The sequence below is a fragment of the Girardinichthys multiradiatus genome, chromosome 21, assembly GCF_021462225.1.
Source record: "Girardinichthys multiradiatus isolate DD_20200921_A chromosome 21, DD_fGirMul_XY1, whole genome shotgun sequence".
Classification (NCBI taxonomy): domain Eukaryota; kingdom Metazoa; phylum Chordata; class Actinopteri; order Cyprinodontiformes; family Goodeidae; genus Girardinichthys; species Girardinichthys multiradiatus.
The window spans coordinates 37,413,240-37,439,684 of NC_061813.1; the positions used below are offsets into that span (position 1 = coordinate 37,413,240).

The 26,445-nt window shown below is 42.3% G+C and overlaps 1 protein-coding gene across 5 annotated transcripts in view; it reads right to left on the reverse strand.

Annotated features, from left to right (window-relative positions):
• drosha (drosha ribonuclease III) overlaps positions 1 to 26,445 on the reverse strand; it is a 158,681-nt gene that overhangs the window by 122,089 nt on the left and 10,147 nt on the right. For 3 of the 5 annotated variants that reach the window (XM_047349537.1, XM_047349536.1, XM_047349540.1), the window contains exons 6-16: positions 25,983 to 26,036; positions 25,664 to 25,824; positions 23,372 to 23,452; positions 21,695 to 21,781; positions 21,515 to 21,601; positions 19,584 to 19,655; positions 19,190 to 19,271; positions 16,144 to 16,218; positions 13,703 to 13,872; positions 11,726 to 11,850; positions 3,500 to 3,599 (exon numbers count right to left, since the gene is read on the reverse strand). In XM_047349537.1, the coding sequence (XP_047205493.1) occupies positions 3,500 to 3,599; positions 11,726 to 11,850; positions 13,703 to 13,872; positions 16,144 to 16,218; positions 19,190 to 19,271; positions 19,584 to 19,655; positions 21,515 to 21,601; positions 21,695 to 21,781; positions 23,372 to 23,452; positions 25,664 to 25,824; positions 25,983 to 26,036 (1,094 nt within the window). The remainder of the gene's footprint in view (positions 1 to 3,499; positions 3,600 to 11,725; positions 11,851 to 13,702; positions 13,873 to 16,143; positions 16,219 to 19,189; positions 19,272 to 19,583; positions 19,656 to 21,514; positions 21,602 to 21,694; positions 21,782 to 23,371; positions 23,453 to 25,663; positions 25,825 to 25,982; positions 26,037 to 26,445) is intronic. The other 2 variants (XM_047349539.1, XM_047349538.1) reach the window with 1 other exon arrangement.

The window sequence follows — 26,445 nt, forward strand, 5'->3', positions numbered from 1 at the left end:
GAGAAGTACAGGCGCTCCGTTTCTGCTGGTCAAAGTCATGGCACATTTGACTTTTACCATCATCTCCTTCTGCTGAGAGGACTGTTTATATTTTGGATCAGGCTGAGGTCAAACACCAAACACGCTTCCTGAAAATCAATGGCTGGAGAAAGACGAGTGCACATCTGTTGCATGTGCTGCTTGCTTTCTGCTTCTGCAGGTTAATTTATTGGGCTTTATCGTATTCTCGTCAAATAACAGACGAAGCGTGAGCGATCCGCAGCCAGAAGACTCAATCTAGCGTAGCAGCGGGTCGCTAAAGAAAATACTTTCCAACACAGAGAAGTAATATTAATATTTTTATTAGGTGTGAATTTAGCTTTGGGTTCTGTTACTCATAACTGAAAAAGGTAAAGAGAGTTGCAAAAAAAATAAACATTTTGGACAGGCGAAATTAAGGATAAAAAATGTCTGATTATAAGTTGTGTCAAAAAGCTTTTAACTTTTATCAAATTTGTAATTTCATCATTATTCATTATTTTATTATCTAAATTCAAACATTTTTGCAAACTCGATTTTCTTTGTTCAATACTCATTCAGATTTGTAAAATCATATAATGAAATTCTTTTTAAAACTGCGTAGAAACCCTGTTCAGTTCATTTTCATCTTCATGCCAAGGTTTCAGCAAATTACCCTCTGAAAGGAATCTGTTTTTATGCCAGTTAAACTGTGATATTTGGTGTTTTTATGGATTAACTATAAAAACTAAAGAAATTAGAACAAGTTGTATCTGAAAGCCTGCTATTGAAACGAGGACCTAAATATGTAATTTCAGGTCGCGGTGGAGGTGCAGGAGTAAAGCGAGCAGCCCGTGTACGGAGGGCTTAGTCCTTGACGTGGATGTCAGAGGTTCGAGTACCGGCCCCTATTTGCTGCATTTCTTCCCCCTCTCTCCACACCATTTCCTGTAAGCTCACTTTTGGAAAAATAAATAAAAATAAAAGGACACTAGTGCATAAAAATAAATGTGCACTTTCAAATGTTTTATTCGTGTTATGTGTTGAAACAACACTGGTTCATTGAGAGCAGGTAGAACATCTGAACTACTGCATGTCAGCTGCTGATGGTGGCGAATCATGTAAGAATTCAACTCAATAAATCCTGGATCCAGATGGTGCTCTTCATCAGCACCAAAATCTAATCATCTGTTCCTTGTCCTAAGACGCACGTTGTCCTAAAATGTCATCCAGATTTGTTCATAACTAAAATATTTTGTAAACAGACGAAAAGACAAACGTTAACAAAACCTTAACCTATTTGGGGGAGAAGGGATAAACCGAGACTTTTTCTGAAAACTGCATGTTCAAAGTTCATCAATAGTTCTTCTATTTTCTTCTACAAGTTATAAAAGGATGCGAGGTTCCTGAAAAATCTGCAGAATGAGTAACGGGAAGCTTCTCAGAGATTCTCCTCATGCAGACTAACTGAATTTATTCAAATCTGCATAGAAAAATCTGAGTGAATCCCCAAATCCGCATTGGCTGAGCAGATAGTGAAAACTCCAGGCTGAATACAGTCTTTCTAAGAGCTGAATACTTATTTAAATGAGATCCTTTCAGATATTGCAGCAGAATACCTCTGCGTTTAATCTTATGGTTAAGTCCATTTATTTAGGTGCATGAACAATGAAATAATCTCCAGAAAAGGAAAAAAAAAAAAAAACTGTATTCTTAATGTTGATGCCTGCAGCTTTGGTGTGAGGGCTGCTCCTCATCACACAGCTGGTGTGAAAACCTTCGACAAGGTGCATCCTGACAGTAGAAAATGCCCATCAGAAGATCTAGTCTAGTAGAGGACAAGTTGTGTTCCCTCAGGCATTAAATAAGCAGCAAAGCCACGGGGCCACTGCAGTAAAGACACTCTGACACGGCTAATGCGTCTGGTGGAGTGTGATGGACCCAGAGTGTGAGTGTGCATGTGTTTGGCTTCACTAATTGCTACGGCGCAGGTTGACAGTGGGATTGTCAGAGCCTCTTAGCTGGGAGAGCGATGCAGAGCTACCTGGGAAACAAACCAAGTGAGCTCAGAGTTCTTGCTCATTATTGGTTCAGAGTGAATCAAACGATCTGGAGGAGGAGTCCGGATCTGCAGCACGTTCGGAAGTTTCTGGAGGGATGAGGGAGTGCAGAAAAGAGCTTGTTCTGTGCTCGTTCAGGGCCACACACGCAGCGCTGCAACTGTGGGATTCCCTGTGGCTACATGGTCATTACTTCACCAAATCTAAAGCTTTTCCATCCACGCTCCCCAGCGGTGGCCTGACCTTCACACCCGGCTCAGGAGAGCAGTTCCTGCAGTTTTATTCAGAGCTGTAAATTCATCTCAATTATGCAGTGAAAAGAAGGAGGGGCTTCACATTTTTCTTGCCTGACTTAAAACAATAGGTTCACAGATGATGCCGTCCAACTTCTGCAGGGAACGATTTGTGCTTTTGAGGTCCATTCACAACATTAAGTGAACATAAAGTTATAGCAACCTGAGAATTTAGAAACATTTAGTTACCTATTATTTGACTGAAGAAATAAAGAATAGAATATATATTGATGATTGGTCAAAGTTATTAAAACCAGTAAAAATAAAATCTAAGTATTTAAACCCAAATCAAAAGTTATTTTTGTTGTTTTACTTGTTTCAGAAGTACTACTAATATCAGGCCGGTAGTTTTTCAAATTTTCATAACACAGAAATAATAACAGTTGGTCGCAATACATAATACTTTACTACTTCAAGTTACTTCTCCATAGTCTACAGGTTACTCTTAGATACTTTGAGGAAACCTATAAGTTACTTTTCTGGAAATTACAAGCAGCTTTCAACTGTGTCCCCACAGGTTACTCTTTTGTCAGACCTTACATGTTTTCTTTGGTATTACTGGTTGGTTACTTTTCTAAGAGGTTACAGGTAACTTTCAGATAACTTACGGCATACTCTCCTAGGATTCTCCTGGAAAGATCCCCGTCTCGGTTGCGTAGCCAGAGCTTTTAGTAACTATCACTAAAGTAATGGGCTCTGAACTTACAGGAGACCTTCCATGATTTATAGAGTAAATCACGGTTACAGGCCACTTTTCACTTGTAGGTTACTTTTACAGTGCTTATCTAAAAATTACACAGAACTTCCTCTGAACTTAAAGATTACTCTGATACTTTGATTAAACCTACGGGACACTTTATTTGAACTCTTAAGCTACTTTCCTGTGGTTTGTTGGAAATTAGAGGCACCTTTCTTGGATAATACAGGGTACTTTTTACTACTTTATCACTAACGGGGTACCTTCCTGGAAAACACATAATAGCAATAATTTCTTCTATTTAGAAATTCTACTTTTTATCCTCTAGAAAACAGGAGGAGGTGCTAGATTCTGGAAACAAATATTTTCAGGTATGTTTGCACATCTGGACAAAACTAAAAGCAAATGGTAGGTTTAAAGACATTTCCCATTCTGGTTTTCTTTCCACCCACCTCTCTCTGTGTGAGCTTCTGCTTGTCGATCTGCTTGACCTTTGGGCTGTTGGCCAGCAGGTGGCGTAGTTTCACATAGCTCTTCCACAGCTTCTGGTACCTGCAGACAGTAAACAAGCATCATGCTGACTGCAGCCTCTCCCATGTTTTTATATAATATTTCATCTTTAGCTCGCTTTATTTTCAACATGACTGAACAGCCGCCTTCATGCGCTCTTCAGCGTGAAGAGAACAGACCTGATATGTTTTACAGTGAGGTGAAGATCACACGCATGATGGCAATTTGCATCATGGAGTAAATAAGTGAAGTAAGTAATTTGCTTTTGTGTTAGTTTTGTTTAAAAATGTAAAAAGAAAGCTGTAAGTGATAGTAATAAGCAACTCAAGAGCCCGCTCCAAGCCCCATTTTCTATAAAATGTCATTGTCTTTGCTCTGATTTGCATATGAAAGCAGGCAGGGCGTTATCGGCAAGGTGACATGTAGTCGCCACATGAACCCCCCCCCCCACCACACACAAGCACACACCTCCACTCCACTTTCTCTTTTCAATCAGACCCCAAATTGATGCACTGAGGGGCCGACTGTAACCGTTCTGCTCTCATTCAGGAGACTTTCTCCTCATTTAGCCACAGTTATTCAATTATGATTGCCGAGGATGGAGGAGGGAACTGCTGGGCTTTGGAGAGGTTGGAAACTTGGATGGGGAGAGTGATGAGGAAAGAAGAGGAATGGAGGAATTAAAGAGCTTTAATAGCACGGACTTCATTAGAGACTGAGACGAGGGAATAAGGTGGCTTTACCGCTGCGATTATCGGCTCACCACCACCTCCGCACAGAAGCCGTCCAAACGACAGAGAGACAGAGGCGGGAAGAGAGGAAGTCTATCCAGCCTGGGAGGCCTCCCCCGTCCCAATCCGCTCTGATGACCTTTCCGCAGATCCGCCGAGGGCTCTCGGGGATGCAGCGCCGCAGCTCTCGCCATCCGCTGCACATGCTTTCATTAGCATATGCTGCCTCTTTATCCCCCCCTCTCTGGTTCCCATCTCTAACCCTTCTCAGACGTGTTCATCTGTTCGAGTATTTGCTTTCTGTCAAACAAGAGTCTCCAATACTGAATACTTCTATGATGACACAAGGACTTCACTGCGAACATATTACAGAAACAGTGGCCCAACAGAAACACAGCTTGTCCTGCAAGTATTCTCCAGGAGGATCTGTAAATGAAGGCGTGCATCTTAAGTCAATCAGACTAATAAAAAAATAAAAAAATCTCAAATAGAGAAAGGTGATGTTATAGCCTACACAATCATGGGGAACACTGCGGTCTTGACAGATGTTCAGCAGACAATCTCCTGGCCCAAAATGTCATTGCTAAAGGAGCTGACTGCTTACAGAGTGATGTATGCAAACACATTAATGGAAAGTTTAGTGGAAGGAAACAAATGCAGTGGAAAAAAAAAAAGACAAGCAACAATGATAACATGTTTGCCCATTTGAGAAATTTGGGAGAGATTTCCATGCGTGGACTACAGCTGAAGTCTCAGCTTCAGGGGCCTTCACACACAGACGTGTAACAGGTTACCAGATCCAACAATGTAGAAAAGCTGAGTGCTGCTATTAAAGCAACCTGGGCTTCTTTAACACCTCAGCAGAGCCACAGATTCGTCACCTCATTCATACAAAAGGAGCCCCAACCATGTATTCAGCGCACATAAACTACAGTATGTGGACATACTTTTTAGAAGACTAAATTAATATTGTTTTATTGAATCTAATGTAATACTTAGGGCTAGCACTTTAAAGTTTTAAATTGTATAAAATAATATAAAAAGAAAAAAAAAAGAAAAAATGGAATCAATTCTCAGTTCCCTAATTTCTGGTGAACAGGTAACACTGATGGACATAGTCTAGCACAGTATGTGGGAGTAAAAGATGACGCAAAGTACGTACAAAGTACCGCCTTCACCTGCGATCACAGACACCAGAGCTAACGTTAGCTACAGCAGTCCTGGTACAGGTGGTTTGGAGCCACAATAAGTATGTGTACATTTGATGTGACTGTTTAAGTTCATGTATTTGTCTTTCGTGGGCTGTTTTATGGACTTGCCTTAGCAACATCAACCTCCACAATTATAAGCATCCCTGATAAGGATGAGTAAAAAACCTAATAAATAAACGGTTCTTATGGAGACCACAAGATGCCACCTTTTCCTATAGTTCATTGACGTTAAGTAGCATCTGTAGCATCACAGTCACTACAAATTTACATCCAATTTGGGCATCGAAAGCAGTGAGAGACCATCCAAAAGGCCACACATATTCCTGCCATGCAGCCTTTGTATGCATTGCACTTGAAATATAACAACCCAACAAATATTACACCTAAACAATATTGAGATTTATGCAAAAATTGACATCTGGGATTCAACATGTGCAGCCATTTCAAAAACATATTTAAGATTTCTCCCACAACAAATAAGAGTACTTAAAATAAAAGCTGGATTTTTCTATATTTTCAGTGTGAGATGATAAATAATACATTCACTTTAAGTCTTTTTACACATCTTTATTAGGATGTCAATAAATGTGGAAGGCTTGGTGGAGGTAAATTAGCTCGACTTAAACATGGCCCAACCTAAAATGAGGTAAACAGCTTGTAATAAGCGCCACTGTCTGGGTAAGAAAGGATGAGGCCTGGAGACACTACTGGGAAATAAAGTGGCCAATCACAGCCCAGTATGCAGATTAGGTGCTCCCTTTTAGTTCAGAAAAGACTTTGCTGCTCCTGAAGGCATGAATGTGACAGGAATCACTTTCAGCTCGTGTCAGGTGCTGCTTTTATACATTTTAAAAGAGGCCTGTGTGGAAAACAGACAGCAGATTGAAGCGAAAGGGAAAATTTCATCTCTTTGTTTTCACTTTTCTGTCTGCCTTTCCTATCATTTTTAATTTATTATTTGCAGTGATTTCACTTCTCTTCCATCATCCTGCTTCTTTTCTTTTCTCTTTACACTCGCTGACCTCTGACACATCCTCATTCTAGCTTGATCGAGCCAGAAAGGTGCTCCAGTGGGTGGCGTGTGGAGTAGAAGTGTCCTGAGTTAATATATGCCGTTGCTGATGTGTCCAAGGCTCTCCTCTCTGTGGCATCGGCTACAAGCAACACCGACCCCTGCCCTCACCTACACGCATCATTAACTGCGGTTGGAAATCCTCATCGCCGGTCTCTCGCTGCTCGTTTCTGCATCGGCTAATGATGTCCCGGTCTGTCCATAAATTTGTCGCCGTCCAACGCTTTGAGGAGTTTGACACGGCAGCAGGTGCAGAGGGACGAAAGCACTTGGGAGGACTGACGGCCTGATAATTATCCTCTTGTTTTCATCTCCATCATTTTCCTCCTCTTACAGTGTCTGCAAAGGTTTTCCTTCCCATTACTCCTTCCTTCATGTAATTGTGAAGGAAAAGGAGAAAAATGCATCTTTTTCACAATATTTTATAAATAGAAATCTGAAAATGTGGCGTTTGTTTCTGAATTAACATTTGGTTGAACCACCTTCGCAGCAGCTACCAGTCTACAGGCTCCCATAGAGTCGGACTCGAGGCGGACATGTCCAGTAGACGTCCACATTGAGTCCGCCTCAAGTACGGCCGCGTACCCATACTTTGTGTCACAGAATAAACTGCTGGGCAGGAAAAAGTCTCCATATCGAACTGTTTTATATGTGACACACTTCTCCGAGCAACTAGTTACAAGTACGCACAATGTCACTGCTACTCTGCGCCATACTGACAGGTGTATTACCCTGGTTTAATGGCCTTATATGCCACCCTGTATTCTTTATGTTTAGCCAAAGCTACCAGTGAAATTAGCTCTTCCTCCTCGTCCAATGATGGCCATGGCAGAAAGTGTGGGAAATGTCGGTAGGAAATCGGTACGCTCAACTTCAGGACTTCAAAAACATCTGCGGACAGCGGGCGCAGTGTCCCGCCGCTCACTCTGTGGAAGCCTTTACACGGTGTGTCATTAACAGCTCTGCATATCTTAGATAAAAAGGTAGGGCCATTTTTCCTCATCTCAAACTCTGTCAGATTGGATGAAGATCATCCGTGAACGCTACTTTTCATGTCTTTCCATAGATTCTCAGATTTATTTAAATCTGGACTTTGACTAGGCCATTTTAACACACATGCTTTGATCTAAATCCTTCCTTTGAATCTCTGGCTGCATTTGTAGGGTTGTTGTCCTGCTGAAAGGTGAATCTCTAAGGTCTTTTACAGGTTAGCCTGGATTCAAGGGAAGCCGTTTTTTCCACAAACCAGCTTCCCCACAGCATGATGCAGCCACCACCATATTTTGTTAAAGTACAATTGTCACTGATCTGTACTCACTGATTAATGAATATAAACAGTGTTGCATATGGTCTCTGATTTTTGCTAATCTGCTCTAAAACGAAGTGTTTCAGAAGAAATCCCAGCAAAGACATCATTTTGGAGCTCTTTTTTTTTTTCTAAAGCAGCAGTGAATCAAATATCAACAGTTTCAATAGAAGTACAATGTGTTCAGGGTGAGGTGCAGTTTTTCTCCACATAGTGGTTCCTGGTAACGGCCAAAAAAACAGTTCACAGAAAATGTTCTGGTCCCATCTGAGCAAAGAACATTCGTTCACATGTTTGCCGTGTCCACTGCATGGCTGCTTGGAAACAGGACTTCTTGTGGCTTTCTATCTACAGTGGCTTCCTTCACGCCTATCTTAGATAAAGGCCATATTTATGTTGTCCACAACTAATCTCTGTCCTGTCAAAATATCTCATAACTGAGCTGTGGGTCTCTGCAGCTCCTCCAAAGTTAAATGACATTAAATTACACGAATGTGGACTCTGTTCACCAAACAGGTAGCTTCTATAGGCAGTGCTTATACTGGACTTTATTTAGGGGCTGAAGACAAATGCATGCCACACTTCTGACTTTGAGTAAACATGATAGTGGCAGCATCATGGTGTGAGGACGCCTTTCTTCAGCAGCCACATGGAAGCTGGTCAGGGTTGATGTTAAGATGAATGGAGCTAAATTATTGCCTTGAAAACCCATTAGAGACTGCAAAAGACTCCAGTCTGGGGTGAAGGTTCACTTTCCAGCAGGATAACAACCCTAAACATATAGCTAGAGGTACAAAGGAACGACTTGGATCAAAGCATACTGATTGAATGGCACAGTCAAAGTCCAGACCTAAATCCAAGTAAGTACCTTTGCCGATGCATAAAAATGATGTTTAGGATCTCTCCATTTAATCTGACTGAGCTTGAGATATTTTGCATAAGAGAACAGGCCAAAAGTCTCCTCCTCCAGATGTTCAAAACTGGTAGAGACATGCACTGGATTTTATTCAGGGCTCAGACTACAGGATGGTCATTACAAATGAACGCCCTAATTTTCAGATTTGTACTATTAAACCATGTATTGTCTTTCCTTTCACTTCATAATTTTGTCCCAATCTAAGGACTTTCGCAGACTCAAATTGGCTTTGTTTTCAGGCCTTTACCCCCAAATTTTACTGTACATTTTACTATGAATTTGTGGCAGATATTTCTGAAGTATTTATGCTTTTTATTGTTTATTTATTGTTCAAAAATGTTTTCCGCCATATCAGTCCTTGTGTGCTTTCGATACTTAACACCTCACTGGCCTCTGGTCAAGTACCCACTTCTTTTAAGAACGCTGTCATTCACCTACTTTTAAAGAAACCCAAGCTTGACCCTTCTATTTTCAACAGTTATAGACCAATTTCAAAATTCCCCTTTTTATCTAAGATTCTGGAAAAGGTTGTATCTATGCAGCTGATAGCCTTCATGGACAAACACAATATCCTTGACAAATATCAGTCTGGTTTTCATAGGTTTCATTCCACAGAAACAGTTCTTGTTAGAGTTTCTAGCGATATCTTGTTGCGTAGTGATGCAGGAGAGTGTTCTGTTGTGCTGATGTTGGACCTTACTTCTACCTTCGATACTGTTGACCATCAAATCTTGCTTGATAGGCTGAAACATTGGGTGGGTGTATCTGGTTCTGCTTTAGAGTGGTTCACTTCATATCTATCTGAACGATGCTTCTGTGTGGCTGCCTCTAGGTACAGGTCCTCTCCACCCTCCCTTTCATGTGGTGTCCCCCAAGGTTCTGTCCTAGGGCCCTTGTTATTTTTATTGTATTTGCTTCCTTTACAGCATATCCTGAGCACTTTTGAGGGCATTTCTTATCACTGTTATACCGACGACATTCACCTGTATATTTCCTTTAAGCCTGAACATGTTTTTAAGTTACAGTTGCTGATTGTATGTTTTGAATCTATCAAAAGTTGGATGGCTGATAACTTTCTCCAACTTAATGATGAAAAAACTGCAGTCCTTGTTTGTGCCCCTGATAGATTTATACCCAGGATAATGGAAGCTCTTGGTCCTCTTGTCAAATTTGCTAAATCTTCCATCAGGAACCTTGGTGTAACCTTTGACTCTGCTTTCTCCTTAGATACCCACATCAAATCTCTGGTTCACTCTTGTTTTTATCATTTACGTAACCTTGCTAAGTTAAGTCCCATTGTGTCACGTTCTGAACTTGAGATTACTATCCATGCATTTATTTCCTCACGTTTGGATTACTGTAATGCTTTATTTACCTGTCTTAGCAAAAACTCCCTGGAACGTCTCCAGGTTGTTCAGAATGCTGCTGCTAGACTTCTGACAAAATCTTCTAAGTATTCCCACTCCACACCGTTACTCATCCAGCTGCACTGGCTCCCCATTAATTTCAGAGCTCAGTTTAAGATTCTGGTCCTGACTTAAAGAGGTCAAGCCCCAATTTATATCAGTGAACTCTTGTATCCGTACATTCCCCCCCAGGTCTCTGCGGTCATGCGATAAAGTCCTACTGGCTGTACATCACACAAGGCTGAAAACTAAGGGTGATAGAGCTTTTGCAACAGTAGCTCCCCGACTCTGGAACTCTATTCCCTTGTATATAAGGACTGCGGATTCGTTGGTATCTTTTAAAAAACAGCTAAAAACTCATCTTTTTAGGCTTGTTAGTTTATTTTTGATTTTATCTTATCTTTTTTTATTTTACATATATAAATATATTATTCTAATTGTAACTTGTTTTAGTGTCGTGAAGCACTTTGTGATCTGTGTCTTGAGAGGTGGCATATAAATAAAATTTTACTTACTTACTTAATGCTATTTATGCTATATAGAACCTGGAAAAACAGACCAGAAGGTAAATGGACAAGGAAAGATGGAAGGATACTAGGAAGAAAGAACCAAAGAAGGATGGATGGAAGGAGACAAAAAAGGAATAGAGTAACACCACAAGAGACAGGACAGAGGGACACAAGGAAGGAATGAAGCAATGTAGCAAAGAAAAAAATGAGGAAAAACAAGGCAGAAAAGGAGTGAAAAACAGAATGAAGGAAGAAAGGACAAATAATGGATGGAAGGAAGGATGGATGGATGGATGGATGATGGAGGCAAGAAATGGAGAAAGGATGAATTGTAGGACAGAAGTACACAAGACAGAAAGGGAGGAAGGAAGGAGAGTATGAAGCAATGTATGAAAGAAGGAAGTGAGGAAAACACAAGGAAGCAAATAAGGATGGAAAGAAGGAATGTCAAAGAAAGAAGGAAGAATGAAGCTAGAAAGAGACAGAAAGTAAGACGAGCAGATTTAGAAACTGGGGTATTAAAGTCTGGAAATAGAAAAGTTTTTTCCCCGTTTCATTTTCGTTTTCCATGCTTATCCAAACCTGGAAATTCCTTAAATAAAATTCAGACTTTAACGGCGTTGTGTTTTAGATCAGCCATTAAAGTTTGGAAAACCAAAGCACAGGTTTGTAGGGGTGTGGGGGGAGGGGGGCGCTGTGGTGTTGTCATCCCTCTGAGCATCTCAGCTCACATCATCTAGAACACGTCTTCTGTTAATTATGCAGCAACACAGTACAGTTCTCCCGCCTGAAGCCCCCCCGGCACGCGGATGTTGCATTATTATTCACGAGCGGCAAACCGAATCCCCAGCGCCCCCATGGAAACCCGGGACCCGTGACGACGCATGAGAAAATGTCACTATCCCGACTATCCGTGTCGCTCCCCTCCTCTACGGCGTTCCTCCAGGACAGAGGCAGTGAGTTGTGGGGTCGAAGGAGGCCGCTTGGTATTTCTCTGTGAAAATCGTGTGATCTTACTGAGGGTCTCCGGCGTAGCTGAGCTGAGCGGGCCGGATGCCGAAGTGAACGATGATGGGGAATGTGATGACGTCTGGGTTGAACTGCTCCCTGTCCAGTTGGTCAATGCGCACTGAGCTGGGTTTCTGGAAAGAAGGGAAGGAGGAGGAGAAAAAAAAACATGTTACAGTATGAATTTATTTAGCCACCAGGCAGCCATCACTCAGTCACCTGCAAGCAGCTTGTGATGTAAATAATCTACACCACAAGGGTCATCCGTCACAGGAGGGTAATGAGACGAGGCCCCAAGTCTGCTTGTAGCAGCGGGAATGATGAAGCGATGCCACGGACGGTGAGCTCACTTCTCTTATCAGGAGGAGATTGACAAGCAACATGTCCTCAGATGGATCCCAAATCACAGGCAGCCTGTCGGCTGGTTTGGGAGATTAGAGGGAGCGCGAGGCGGGATGATCAGGGCTGCAGATTGTTCAGACTCAACTCCGTATTCCCTTATCATCAAAACTTTTCATCCGAGAGCAAGAGGCCACCGTCTGACCCCGACTCTGCTTTCAAAAGCAGGTCTGGCTGCTGATTCATCTGTAACTGAACACCAGCTTCAACGCACCTGAACCAATTAAACCCGATTAAATACAAACATCCACAATGAACTGAAGGAAGGCCAGGATTTAAATATGGAACCTGGAAGAACCACAGAGAGAGGGAGGAGGGAAGCAAGAGAGGAGAGATGAAGCAAGAAGGTTGGTAGGGGGGAGGGAAGCAGGGAGTAACTGAAGAAGGTAGGGAGAAAAGAAAGAAAAAGAAGCAAGAAGGACAGAAGAAAAGAAGGAAAGAAAGATGGACGGAGGAAGAGGGTTTGAAGGAAGGAAGAAGAGACGGAAGGAAGGAGCGATTGCAGAAAGAAAAGAAAGGGATGGAAGAAAAGGATAGCAGGGAGCGGCTAAAGGAAGGAGGATAAGAAGAAAAGGAGAGTGGCAAGGCGGGATCAAAAGAAGGGAAGGGAAGGAGGGTTAGAAGAAAGCAAAAAAGGAAGGTAGGCATTTAGGCTGCAAAGAGAGATCGTGGGAAGCAAGGAAGGAAGGAAAGGAACAATGGAAGCAAAGAGAGAAAGCAGGAATGAATGGATGAGTGGAAGAAACTGGGAAATATTCCAGAAATATAAATATTTTTCCACTGGGAAGTACATAAATCATTTCCCATCATACCCCAGCCTTTTCCAGCCTCTGCAGCAACCCTGAAATTAGAGTCTGCTGACATTCCTGTCTAGCCCAGGTCACATCACAACGCCACATCTGATTTTCACCAGGTAGAGATCTCCACAATGTGACACGCAAGGTGAAGCTTTCCACGAGTCCAGACAGGTCCGTGTAGCAGATTGAAAGGAGAAACACCTGCGGCTTGAACCGAGGACTCTGACCTCCCCAACACTCCTCATCGCCACCTTGACAACAGGACGGAGAGGTGCAACACGGAGAGAACAGCCACAGATCGGCAGACAGCAGAAAAAGAAACTGGACTGGGAAAACTGATCATTAAACAATGATTTCTGATGCTCAACCATCAAATCTATGGATTCACATCAGCTTTCTAGGAAGCTGCCTGTTGCTATGTTGTGAGATTTTATATTAAGCCTAAACATAAATCAAAGTTGTGGTATCTAACCATGGTTTAAGACAGGGTGTACGACAGGGACCCGCCAATCAAGCCAGATTGAAAAGCTATGCTAAAGGTTACATAACGCATTCAGTCCTCCTATCAAAGCTCCACACCAGCTCCGACATCTTCACCTTCACATGGACACAGTTACTGCTCATCCTTTAAAAATACAGGTCGGCCAAAAACTAAAAGCTTTTAATCCAGAGAGGATAACAGTGGTCAAAAGTTAACAGAGACAACCTCACTCCTGCAGAGTCGGGGTTCAGGGCAGCAGCAGGAATAGCTCCTCAGAACTTCAGACAAAGAAGAGAAGGCCCGCCTTACCATGCCGGGGTTGGTGACGATCATGCCCTTGCACTCCTCGGCGTACTTCTGCCAGTCCAGCTGCTCCCACTGCAGCATGTTTGCGATCTCCTCCTCAGGGACCAGAGCCTTGCTGCTGCGCAGGAGGTACAGCAGCACCTGATGCATGGAGAGCACCTCCTTCCCACCATCTAAGATCATGGAACAGAATCATAAAGGAGCTTGGCTTGCAGAAAACGTCAAGATGCTGCATTTTTTTCTGCAGATACAAGGATATCACCTTCGCCAAATCTGTCTTTTGAGCTTCAAAAAAGGTAAAATGTGTTCAAATGTAAGTACACCCTATGATACAACAGCATGAAGCACCACCATAAGCAGCAAATTTTGGCCCACTCTTGTTTCCAACATTGCTTCAGGTCCATAAAGTTTCTGCAGAGATTTCTGAAGGTCCCACCACAGCATTTTTGTCAGTTTAAAGTCTGGACTTTGACTAGGACACTGCCACACCTGGGTTCCTCTTCATTTCAGACTTTTTGTTGCAGATCTGCTGCAGTGTTTGAGATCATTGTCCAGATGATTCGTTTTGGGTCCAACCTGAGCCTGAACTGACAACTTTACATTTGACTCTGGAGTTCATGGTTGACTCAATGACAGAAATATGCCCATATCCTGCTGCTGCAAAACAAATCATGATATATTGTGTTTGGTTTTCTCCAAACCTGCTGCTGTGTATTCTCAGTCGCATCTCATTGTTCCAGAAGTCTTGCGTTTTATTGAGATGCTATTTTGGAAACCTAAAGAGAAATCTTCATCGGGAGCGCTGAGGTGAGTCATCAAGTGTTGCCTCTAGGACACATTAGGCACTTTGTGCTGAAGTGTGACAAGACGGGAAGGATAACCGGATTCAAGATTTGCACAGTTTCATAAGAAGCATTGATGCTTCTGAATCGAACAGGTTTTTTTTTTTTTGCCGTTTATTGACAGTTACCAGACAGGAAATGTGCAGAGAGAGAAGGGTGGAAGACATGCCTCAAAGATCTCAAGGTCAGGAATCAAACCCAGGAGGCTGCATTGAGGACTATAACTTCAGGCGCCTGCTCTACCACCAAGCCACGCAACGCACCAGCAGGGGTGTATTTTTAACGTGTATCTGATGCCCCTCGAGTCATGCTGCCATTTACTTTGTATAGAAAAGAGGCTTTTCATGCTTGCTCAGTCTTACTCTAATTGTCCTGTTATAAACCTTAACATTAAACATGCTAAATGAGGCCTGTTGATGTCTGAGATGGAGCTCTTGTTATTTCTGAGCATTTCACGCTCTAACCTTGGGCTGAATCTGCTGGGATGTCCACTTCTGGGAAGATTGGCAGCTTTCTGAAAAGTCTTCCACTTGTGAATATTCACGCTCTCTGCAGACTGATGGACTTTAGATAGTTTACAAATGGTCTCATAACCCCTCCCAGACTGATAGGCAGCAACACCTGCTTCTCTACGGTGATTGCTGATGTCTTACTGCCTCGACGTTGTGCTAACACACACCTGTTGCCAAAATTCCTGCTTCTAAAGGTGGTTACACTGACGATCAGTTAAGGAAGTTATTAAGTTAGCATGTCTCACTGAAATCTTATCACAACAAGGGTGTACTTAGTTTTTCCACAGATTTTGCATATTTGCTTCATCTTTAGTAAATAATGAGAGTCACACTGGATGGACAACCATGCACCTACACCCTCATACCTAAGGACAATTTAGAGTAAGCATTAACCCAACAGTCATGTTTTTAGACTGTGGGAGGAAGCCGGAGTACCCGGTGAGAACCCACACATGCACAGAGAGAACATGCAATGTCCATGAAGAAAGACCTCAGGCCGGGCTTTGAAACCAGGACCTTCTTGCTAGAAGGCAACAGTGCCACCAACTGTGCCACGATTGTTTATCATCATCAGATACGTAAAACGCTAAAACGGAAAGAGGGTGTACTTTCTTTTCACCTAGAGCTCTGCAGAGGTGTGTAATCATCCAGGTCATAAAAGCTAAGTTCAACAGGAACTCATGCAAACTGAGCAGACGTGGCTTTCTCAGTGTAACACCATGATACCTCTAACTGCCTTCCTCCTCACAGATCACATCAGAAACATTAGATTAGGCTGGAGCTGTGCTTTTGTAAAAGAGGCGGAGAAGTGTCTGTCTGCTGCTTCTTGAAATTGGGAGAGCTGGGAGAGGAATTGTGTTTTGATGGCATGAAGGTAGGAGGCATGAGCTGCTATGACAAACCCTGCTGCAGCAGTGCAACAGCACCACCCAGTGTAAAAAAGGAGAACAGCAGCAGCAGCATAAACGCCAAACGAATCACAACAATCAGCTACAGAAGGCAGACAAAGGCCTGTAAGGGATAATGCTTCATTCTTCACTCATTTAGGACAAAAGCAAAGATTTAGTATTGGATTTTAAAAGAGTCCTACCTGGTAAGAATCGGACAAAACGGGGCATGAAATGGAAGCGCTGGCATCCAGAAAGCTCGGCGTCAGAATCAGGACCTGAATGAAAGAGCAAACTTCATTCCAACAAGCTTTAACGAGATAAAACGAGCCCAAATGATTGGTAAAAAACGCAGCCTTCTGATGAAATGTGAAAGCTAAATAGGAACAGACACATGTGGAAACTGCTTGTGTTTCCACAGTGCTGTGGAAAGTTTTCACTCCCTTAAAGATTTCTCCCGTTTTTGCTTTTCTGTCACATTTCTGATCAACACATTTTAATGACAAATATAACCTGAAGAAATACAAAGAAGCAGTTTTCAAACGATGGTTAATTTACTAAGAAACAAAACCTACAAAAAACAACGTGATGCTGTTTGAGAAACATAACCGCATTCGACTGATTAGAATCAAGAAATGACTTGAACAGAACCTGTCAGGAAACATGAAGTTGGCTAAAAAAATCTGAAACAGAAACATCCTTTTCCCAAATCTACAGATATTCAAGAACAGATGAGAAACATACACTGATATCTACTGGTCAGGATCTGCTTCTAAAGCCATTTGTAGATCTTTAAGCCTCCAGGGAACCTCGGTGAAAACCGTTATCCTTAACTGGAGAAACATGGAAGAGTGGTAGACCTTCCCAGGACTGACCGACCTACAAAAATGACTCCAAGAGCCCAATGACGATTCGTCTAGAACGTCACAAAAGAACCCTGAACAGAATCCGTGGTCTGAAGGTGAGGCTCAGCTGGAGGTCTGCTGCATTATTTTCAAGGCTTCTGCTAATTTTTCCGTGTCCAAAATCCTCAGCCTGTTTCAAAGTGGTAATGGTTCACCATAAACGCACTGGCTTTAAATACAAAACCTGCTAAAACCCCCTGATTGAAGGACAGACGGATACATTTAGACAATGGAAAACTGAATAATACGTAGAAACAAAACTTTCTTTCCCTCCATCATCTGGTTTATTTTTTCCATACTTATCCAGACCTGGAAAACAACAAATCAAATTCAATGCTTTTTCCCAGACTTTTCTATTTGTGCTAAAATTGTATTCCCCACTATGCCTTTTTTCCCCCCATAGGTACCAGTCGATCAGATTCAGGGGTTCCCAGCAAACAATGTGGTGGAAACAAAATTTTACTCGAATGAGACTCGGGGCAGAATCGCTCCTTTCAAATCTGGGATGTTAAAATATTAGAAGAGAGCATCTACAACAGAGGCTTTCAGGAAAAACCAACAACATCCTATGTTCAGAGTGTTTAAAAGAAGAGTTCTGTTGGTACCGGATACGGCTTTCCTATTATACCGCAGCATGGTTGAAGTCTTAATGGTTTGATGAGCTAATGTGGCTTTATAATAGTCTAGTCCTCTGATCATTTACTGGTTTATCAGGCCTCTTCCTCAGTGTTAGTGGTCTTCATGGTCTTCATGGTAACATGATGACCTCCAAGCAGTCATGAGGATGTATGCAACAACAGGGCAACACTGAAATCCTGTCAGAATCTCATGGTGACGCCCGTCTACTCAGGATCCAACTGTGGATCAGGGAACAATGAGGGACAGGTGTAAAGATAATCTTCAGTGATCAAATTCGTTTTGAAATGAAAACGTCTCACTATTTTTGCGGCCTATTGAGCATACAAAGAAGTCCCGGTGTTTTCTTATTGAGTTGGAGCATCTTGGCAGCCGCTTCATAATGTGTGCAGGGAATCAGCGAATCTGAAGGAGGAAGCTCAGGATTCTTCTTGTTTCAAAACTCCAAACTTTTCATTCAATGTGTCATATTTAATAACATTTTGAACATTGAAGCGGAAACATTTTGATGAAGTTTTATTATCTGTATGTTTCCAAAAAATCCAAACATTAAGAGTGTTAATGCTTTGGCATCAAACCAGAACCACAGGTTCGGTTCTAAGAACGTACCAGGGCCAAAGATGCAGCTAAATGAGCCGTTTTGTGTTTCTGAATGAATCTGCTTCCACTTACTGGATGTGAAAAAAAACCAATAAGTTGGACTAAATTGGACTTTTGATATAACCAATGTACAAAGTAGTGGTGCACGGATTGCAGTTTTCTGGCCGATCTGATTACCGATCTTTAAAAAGCCTGACCTGCCAATTCTGATTCTTTTTTCACATTTTAAAAAGAAACAAAACTTGCGCAACAGGTTAGACAAGTAGATAAGATCGGTAATTAAGATCAGTTTCACATGTAAGTATCACCCGGTCACCGGTCTCCCAAAATTAAGGAAATCAGGGCCGATCAATTGGGCAACCGATCGATTGATGCCCCACTAGTATAAAAGACCTTAAATGTTTTTCAGAAATTCACATTTTTTCATCTCTTGTATAGTAAATTCTGGAAAAACCTGAATATTTTTCCCACATGATATTCTCCTTTCCATACTGAAAAATGTGGAGTCAAACACGTTCTAGACTTCTCCAGACTGCACAAGAACCCTGATAATCATAAAGTTGCAGGAAAAGTCTGAGTTCTTCTGAAGCCTCCAACAGATTTTTACCCAGGACTGTCTTGTAATTTTCTGCATTACTTTTCCCCATCGACTCCAATCATGCGTCACCACACCATGATGCTGCCACCACCTTGTGTCTCCAGTTTAATGCCACAGCAATTTAAGAATAGGCCAAAAAGTTCAATTTTGGGCTCATAATCCCATTTATTTAGGAGTCTCAGAGTAAGACGGGCTGAATACAGATGCTTGCCTCACTTAAGGTCTTTAGATGCAAAAAGGTTTTAAAACCATGACACTAAACACATCATATATTTTGTTAAACATGGAGGTGGCAGTATTAGACTGTGGGGAACTTTTCTTTGTATTTCAGGTCTTCTCTTACATAAAATCCTAATAAAAAAAACACTGAAAGCTTGTTGTTGTAGGTCACTGTATGCATGACTGACCTAAGGTCGTCAATTTAACACATTTATTGAGAAAACAAGAACTTCTGCCTGTCACCACTGCTAGTGAATTTTAAAAATAAGCCAATCATTACTGGTTTCGCACCTATCAGGTTCCAGTCATACAGCTCCAGAATATCCCGAAACAGGTAGGAGGCAAACAGCTCCAGCCCTCGGACACAGTAGTTCTGGGAACAAAGAGGAAAAACCAGTAAGATGTGGGCAAACATTCATCCTCACAGAACACCTGAAAGCTCATCTGAATGAAGTCAAATCCGGCTTTCCCACTTCATCTCACGAGCCATCTCATTGATACGATCAACGTTTGTAGGTCAGACCTTGAGGTTTTTCTTCTCCTCCTCCTGAAACGGATTAGCACCCGGGCTCATCGGAGCGCCGAGGTCCAAGAGGTGCACCCGGCTCAGACTCAGCCGTTTCAGATAAAAACAAAAAGAAGAAGAAGAAAAAGGAGCTGCGAGATAAAGTGGTGTCTTACTGACCTCCGGTGTCATCTCCTCTATGAAGTGAATGGTGTAATCTATGTTGAAGCGGATCACTCGGCACAATGGAATCTGTGATGATGAAAGGAGCAGAGGACAAGGAGAAGAAAAGGACACAGCTTCTCATTACCACAGCGATAGGCAGAGGTTACAGCTTTTCAAGGGAAACTCATTAAAAACTCCTTTTTTACTGCAGAGCCTGGATGCATGTATGGAAAGTGGATGTGAAAAAACATGCAAACCGCCCCCCCAACGCGCACACACACGCACACTCACACACACCTTGAAAGGCCTGACTCCTGGAAATTAAGCAACTGAAATCTGACTAAAAGGATAAGCCAGCTCTTCTGTGTTTAATCTCCCCAGTTACACGGTCTTTGTTGTTGGAGCACAGGGGTTCGTTTTAAGAGATTAACCTGGGAGCCACGCTCATTCCTGCCCATCCCAGCGGCTAACTAGCCGCGAGCTAATATCGCTGTGCTTTTAGATTTCCTAATCCTCCTCGCCGCCGTGAAGCGTTTGCTCCGGCTTTTTACGAGGGTTGCTTAAATTATCCGACTCAGATCAGGCCGCATCCTCTGGGTCTTTTCAAGCTATTGATCACATTAGCCAAACATGAGGGAGAAAAAGAAAAACCACACACATACTAGCATGTGAATCTGTGCTCATCAATTAGTATGTTTTCTAAAAACAGAGTCTGGGGTTGAGTTTTCGCTCTGGGAATTAAAAAAATAAATCAGGCCGAGCTAAAACGGGTCGAGATCGAGATGTTCCTTTTGAATCACAGCCTCTTTAATGGTCGACAGCCACTGATGGGCCTTCGAACAGCGCGGAGACGACTCTGTGACAAGGTCAGCCCGGCAAGAGGGAGAGCACTTTGTCCCGGCTACAAAGGAGTCGACCCGGAGCCAAAAGCTGATTTTTGAAGTTGTGATTGAGGAAAGTGGAGCTGAAAGCAGAGGAAGGCTTCGCTCAGACTGACAGAAAAGATGAAAAAAAAAAGAGCCTGAACTGGAGGAGGTTGGTGCATGTTTGGGGAGAGGTAATAGGACTGATCCTGGATCAGAGGAAAAACAGCAGAACGTCATACAGGGAGTTGGTTGGAAAATCTGGATTATTCCCCATAATTAAAATAGTTTTATGAGCTGATAATTACAGCATTAATTGAAAGATTAAAAGGCAGACAGCCGTTTTCATTTATCTGAAGAGTGTGGTGTGCGCTTGCACACAGCCCCATTTTTACTCCGATATCCCTAAATAAAATTCAGCGCAATCAACTGCGTTCGGAGGTCACCCAATTAGCAAACAGAGGTCACCTGTATTTAATGTCAGTATAAACGCAGCTGTCCTGCAGAGACCTCAGCGCTTTGTTAGAGAACAATCAGCATCATGAAGACCAAGGAACACAACTGACAGGTCAGGGAAGAAGAAGCAGTAAGTCTGGGGGAGCTGCAGAGATCCACAGCTCAGGTGGGAAAGTCTGATGACAGGACTATAACTCTTGCTCTCCACAAATCTGGGCCTTATGAAAGCGAGTCGAGAAGAAATCCATTGTTGAAGAAAGACCTGAGCTAGTGCAGTTTGCGGTGTCCCCTACATGATGGTGGCACGCTGCGAACAAGTGGAAGAAGGTGCTCCGGTCAGATGACACCAACATGTGCCCACAGCATGATGCTGCCTCCTCTATGTTTCACTGTGGGGTGTATGCTTTGTTGTGAAACAACAATAGACACACATTTGGGAATAAAATGAATTCATTAAGCTAACCTATTCCCTGGAGGAACTGGACGTTAGGCAGCTTTAGCTAACTGCTAACTCCTTCTGATTACATACAGAAGAACTGAAATGACCAAAAAAATAAAAAATCTGCAGAGTAACCGACACGATTCCACTTTCCCGTCTGACCAACTGCAAACTGAACACAGACTTACATTGGTGAGAGGTGTGTGTGAGAACAGGGAGAAGCCTTCAAACAGGTACTCATGGTCATCGTACTCAATCACCGTCGGCCTGTCGGTCTGAAACAAGAGGAGTGTCAACTGGTACAAAGAAACATCTGAGCTGCTGGATGTGTGCTTCACAATAAAATGACAGTAAAGATGACTTTATACCAGGAAGTTTGTGGGAGGAGACACAGTGATCCTGTAGTGGAACAGTTTTCCTGCGTTGTTGCTCATCAGACGGCACTGTTTCACAGGCTGGAAACAAGAAAACAATCTTCAAAAAACAAACAGATGCCAGGAACTTCTCAAATAACTCATTTGTTTTTCTTAAAAGCTGCCGTTTTCCTCAGAAAAACAATCAACCTTGGCGACTTTGTGGTTGAAACTGTATATAAAAAGGCTTTAATGTGTAATTGTTCCAGTGAGTCGACACGTTTCACATCAACTATTTAATTAGTAAACCAAGATAAACTTCTTCTCATGTTCTAACAACCTAAAACACAAACACACACTCATCAATAATTACAAAAAATATAACAAAAAAAAAAAAAAAAAAGTTTGGTTTTTCTCCAAAATAGACACAAACCGGTCCAGAAAGCTGCTGGAGCATCGGGTTAGTCCTGATTAGTTCTGGTTGTGTTCGACAATCTCTTGTTTCTCCATATGTTTGGACGAAGCAGTAGGTTTGCAATTCCTTTATTAAAAAGGAAGAATCCAGGAATGTGGGAAAATATACGTTACAGTCTGAAGAAACCAACACTTAAAGCTTCAGTAAATTACATTTAGGACCTATATGAATTATGAACGACTTAAGTTAGGAGATAAGACCTCTGGGAATTATATTTACTGACTAACTAAATATATTTGTTTGACTTAAAGACCTTTACACCAACGTCAAGACCTTTTAATAGTATACACCAAGCTTTAGAAGGGTTAATGCAGTTGTAAAGTTGTAGCCAAAAATCCCTGTTTTGAAGTCAAAATTCATTAAATATACACTTTCTGAATAATGTAACAGGACGATTTTTACTGTAGTTGCTGTCAACATACCAGCAGTTTTATGGAACTAGAAGAGGCAATAAATGAAATGTATTTATTTTAAAAGGGCCAAAAATGTATTTAACACCAAGATCCTGCAGAAACCCTGAGTACACACAGTTAGCATGGTGGCGGAAGCATCATGCTGTGGGGTTGCTATTCCTCACAGGAGGATGGGATTTTTGTCAACATGGGTCAAATTATGATTAACTCCAAATATGAAGCAGTTTGAACCTAAGACCTTGATGAGGCTGCTAGACAGCTGACAACGTGGCAGGATTTCATTTTTATTTTGGTCGACTTTCACAGGATGTGTTTCACATTAAAAGGTGGAATAAGCTTCAAAATGATTTATCAGAGTCTCATTTTGCTACGTTATGAAAACTTGGCATTTTAACTGTGGTGAATGGATGTTTTCTATCACTGTGGATGAAAAGTGACAAAACTGCAAAACACCTCCTGTATATTTATGAATTCATGAGGCATAACGGTCTCCTATTGTGGCTAAAATGCGTTATGTTCCTCCACTGAAGATGCAAACAGAGAAGAGAATGTGTTCAAAAATGACCGTGAGGTGCTAAAGCTTTTCATGAAAACATAGTCAGTGAGTCACAAGGACATGGGCCTATTTTTTAAGAGATGTAATCTCCTTATATAGATGACTGAGTCTCATATATTGTGCCTTTAGTCTATGAGAAAATGGCCTTTGTGTGAAAATGCATTGAGGTTGAGTGAAATGGTGCCCTTGGCCCTGTTGTGGCACAGCTTCAAGGTTATGATGGGTGATTTATTCACAGCGTGTCCCACCTCCTCTCCCGGGTAGATGCTGTGGCGGATCCCTGTACGTCTGGCCTTGGCACTGCACTTACACAGGGGGCCATCATTCATCTGGACAGAAAGAAAAATACGAGAAGTCGGACAGAGCTGCTTCACTTGCCATGTAGAACACGAGGCCTGTGAAACACTTTACATCTCTGAGCTGCAGGCTGCTGACCTTTATCTCTCCGCTGGACTCTTAAGTTTAGAGGTTAGGATTTTGCCTGTGAAACTGTGTCCGCAGAATAAATTCAAGCTGATGTTACAGAAACAACAGGCTGAAAAATCGGACCTTTCATTTGTTAGGATTTACTCTGGGTGGCCGATATGAAGGATTCAGATGGAATTTGGTCCACATGCAGAACAATGATGCAGTTTTCCATGTTCAAATTCTGATGTGTTCCAGATCCAAATCAGATCCAAAGTCAGGAAGGAAGGAAGGAAGGAAGGAAGGAAGGAAGTGCTGCATGCTCTGTATCTGATGACCTTCAGCCATTGTTTTACTGTCAGACACTTTGCCAAAGCTCCTTCTAAATCAGACCATTTACAGGTCCTTCTCAAAATATTAGCATATTGTGATAAAGTTCATTATTTTCCATAATGTAATGATGAAAATTTAACATTTATATATTTTAGATTCATTGCACACTAACTGAAATAATTCAGGTCTTTTATTGTCTTAATACGGATGATTTTGGCATACAGCTCATGAAAACCCAAAATTCCTATCTCACAAAATTAGCATATTTCATCCGACCAATAAAAGAAAAGTGTTTTTAATAGAAAAAACGTCAACCTTCAAATAATCACGTACAGTTATGCACTCAATACTTGGTCGGGAATCCTTTGGCAGAAATGACTGCTTCAATGCGGCGTGGCATGGAGGCAATCAGCCTGTGGCACTGCTGAGGTCTTATGGAGGCCCAGGATGCTTCGATAGCGGCCTTTAGCTCATCCAGAGTGTTGGGTCTTGAGTCTCTCAACGTTCTCTTCACAATATCCCACAGATTCTCTATGGGGTTCAGGTCAGGAGAGTTGGCAGGCCAATTGAGCACAGTGATACCATGGTCAGTAAACCATTTACCAGTGGTTTTGACACTGTGAGCAGGTGCCAGGTCGTGCTGAAAAATGAAATCTTCATCTCCATAAAGCTTTTCAGCAGATGGAAGCATGAAGTGCTCCAAAATCTCCTGATAGCTAGCTGCATTGACCCTGCCCTTGATAAAACACAGTGGACCAACACCAGCAGCTGACACGGCACCCCAGACCATCACTGACTGTGGGTACTTGACACTGGACTTCTGGCATTTTGGCATTTCCTTCTCCCCAGTCTTCCTCCAGACTCTGGCACCTTGATTTCCGAATGACATGCAGAATTTGCTTTCATCCGAAAAAAGTACTTTGGACCACTGAGCAACAGTCCAGTGCTGCTTCTCTGTAGCCCAGGTCAGGCGCTTCTGCCGCTGTTTCTGGTTCAAAAGTGGCTTGACCTGGGGAATGCGGCACCTGTAGCCCATTTCCTGCACACGCCTGTGCACGGTGGCTCTGGATGTTTCTACTCCAGACTCAGTCCACTGCTTCCGCAGGTCCCCCAAGGTCTGGAATCGGCCCTTCTCCACAATATTCCTCAGGGTTCGGTCACCTCTTCTCGTTGTGCAGCGTTTTCTGCCACACTTTTTCCTTCCCACAGACTTCCCACTGAGGTGCCTTGATACAGCACTCTGGGAACAGCCTATTTGTTCAGAAATGTCTTTCTGTGTCTTACCCTCTTGCTTGAGGGTGTCAATAGTGGCCTTCTGGACAGCAGTCAGGTCGGCAGTCTTACCCATGATTGGGGTTTTGAGTGATGAACCAGGCTGGGAGTTTTAAAGGCCTCAGGAATCTTTTGCAGGTGTTTAGAGTTAACTCGTTGATTCAGATGATTAGGTTCATAACTCGTTTAGAGACCCTTTTAATAATATGCTAATTTTGTGAGATAGGAATTTTGGGTTTTCATGAGCTGTATGCCAAAATCATCCGTATTAAGACAATAAAAGACCTGAAATATTTCAGTTAGTGTGCAATGAATCTAAAATATATGAATGTTAAATTTTCATCATGACATTATGGAAAATAATGAACTTTATCACAATATGCTAATATTTTGAGAAGGACCTGTACACACTCATCCCTGGTCTGAAGGTGGAGTCAAATCTGGAGCTCCACCAGGCTTCCTGAGCCTCGTTTATGCTTGGTTGCTCCGTCAGACGTGTTTAACTAATCTCTCTACTGACCCACACCTACCTGTCCGGGGTCGTTGTACCACAGCTCCTCGTGCAGCCGGTCAGGATGAGCTTTCTTCCTTTTGATCTCAGCGATGACGTCAAAAACCTCTGAGTCGGAGCTGCTGGAGCAGCTGCTTCCTTCACCGTCGGACTCGCAGTCTGAGTCACTGCTGCTGTCGCCTGAAAAGGACAGAGGGCAGCAGCGTCTTTAATCAACGGAGCAGGTAAAAGTTTTAGTAATCAGAGCTGGTCTGCTCAGCTAAATCACATTTATTTGTTGTTACGACAGACTCCCGAGGATTCACTTGAATATTTCTCTTTAGTATCACCACTTCTACCTTCCACAGTGAGCTCAGACGCAGGTGTTGCCCTCATTTCCTTCTGCATCGACTCTTCATTAACAAAAACGAAAGAAAGCAGCAGATTATAATTACCATTCAGCATAACAGTTTCTTAGCTCTTAGCTAAAGCTGCTTCTTCAACTCTTATCAGCTTTTTAACTCGACAACTTTATTAAGTAATCAGAGCCCAGAGCCACTTATTTAGAAACCGAGATTGAACAAGAGGGATTTATATTACTGTATTATGGAGTGAAGCAGATAGCATCGTGAACAAATTAGTTCTAGCACAACTAGATGTAGAAGGGCCAAATAAAACCTTCAGTGGTGTAAGCTACAACAAATCTGCTGTGCAAAAGTCTTAAACTGGTCCTGTTTAACCCTCAAGTCTTTTGACAAGGTTTTTGGTTGTTCTTTTAATGCGTTTTTCCATAACTTTGGTTACTTTGTTGCCATTGCATAA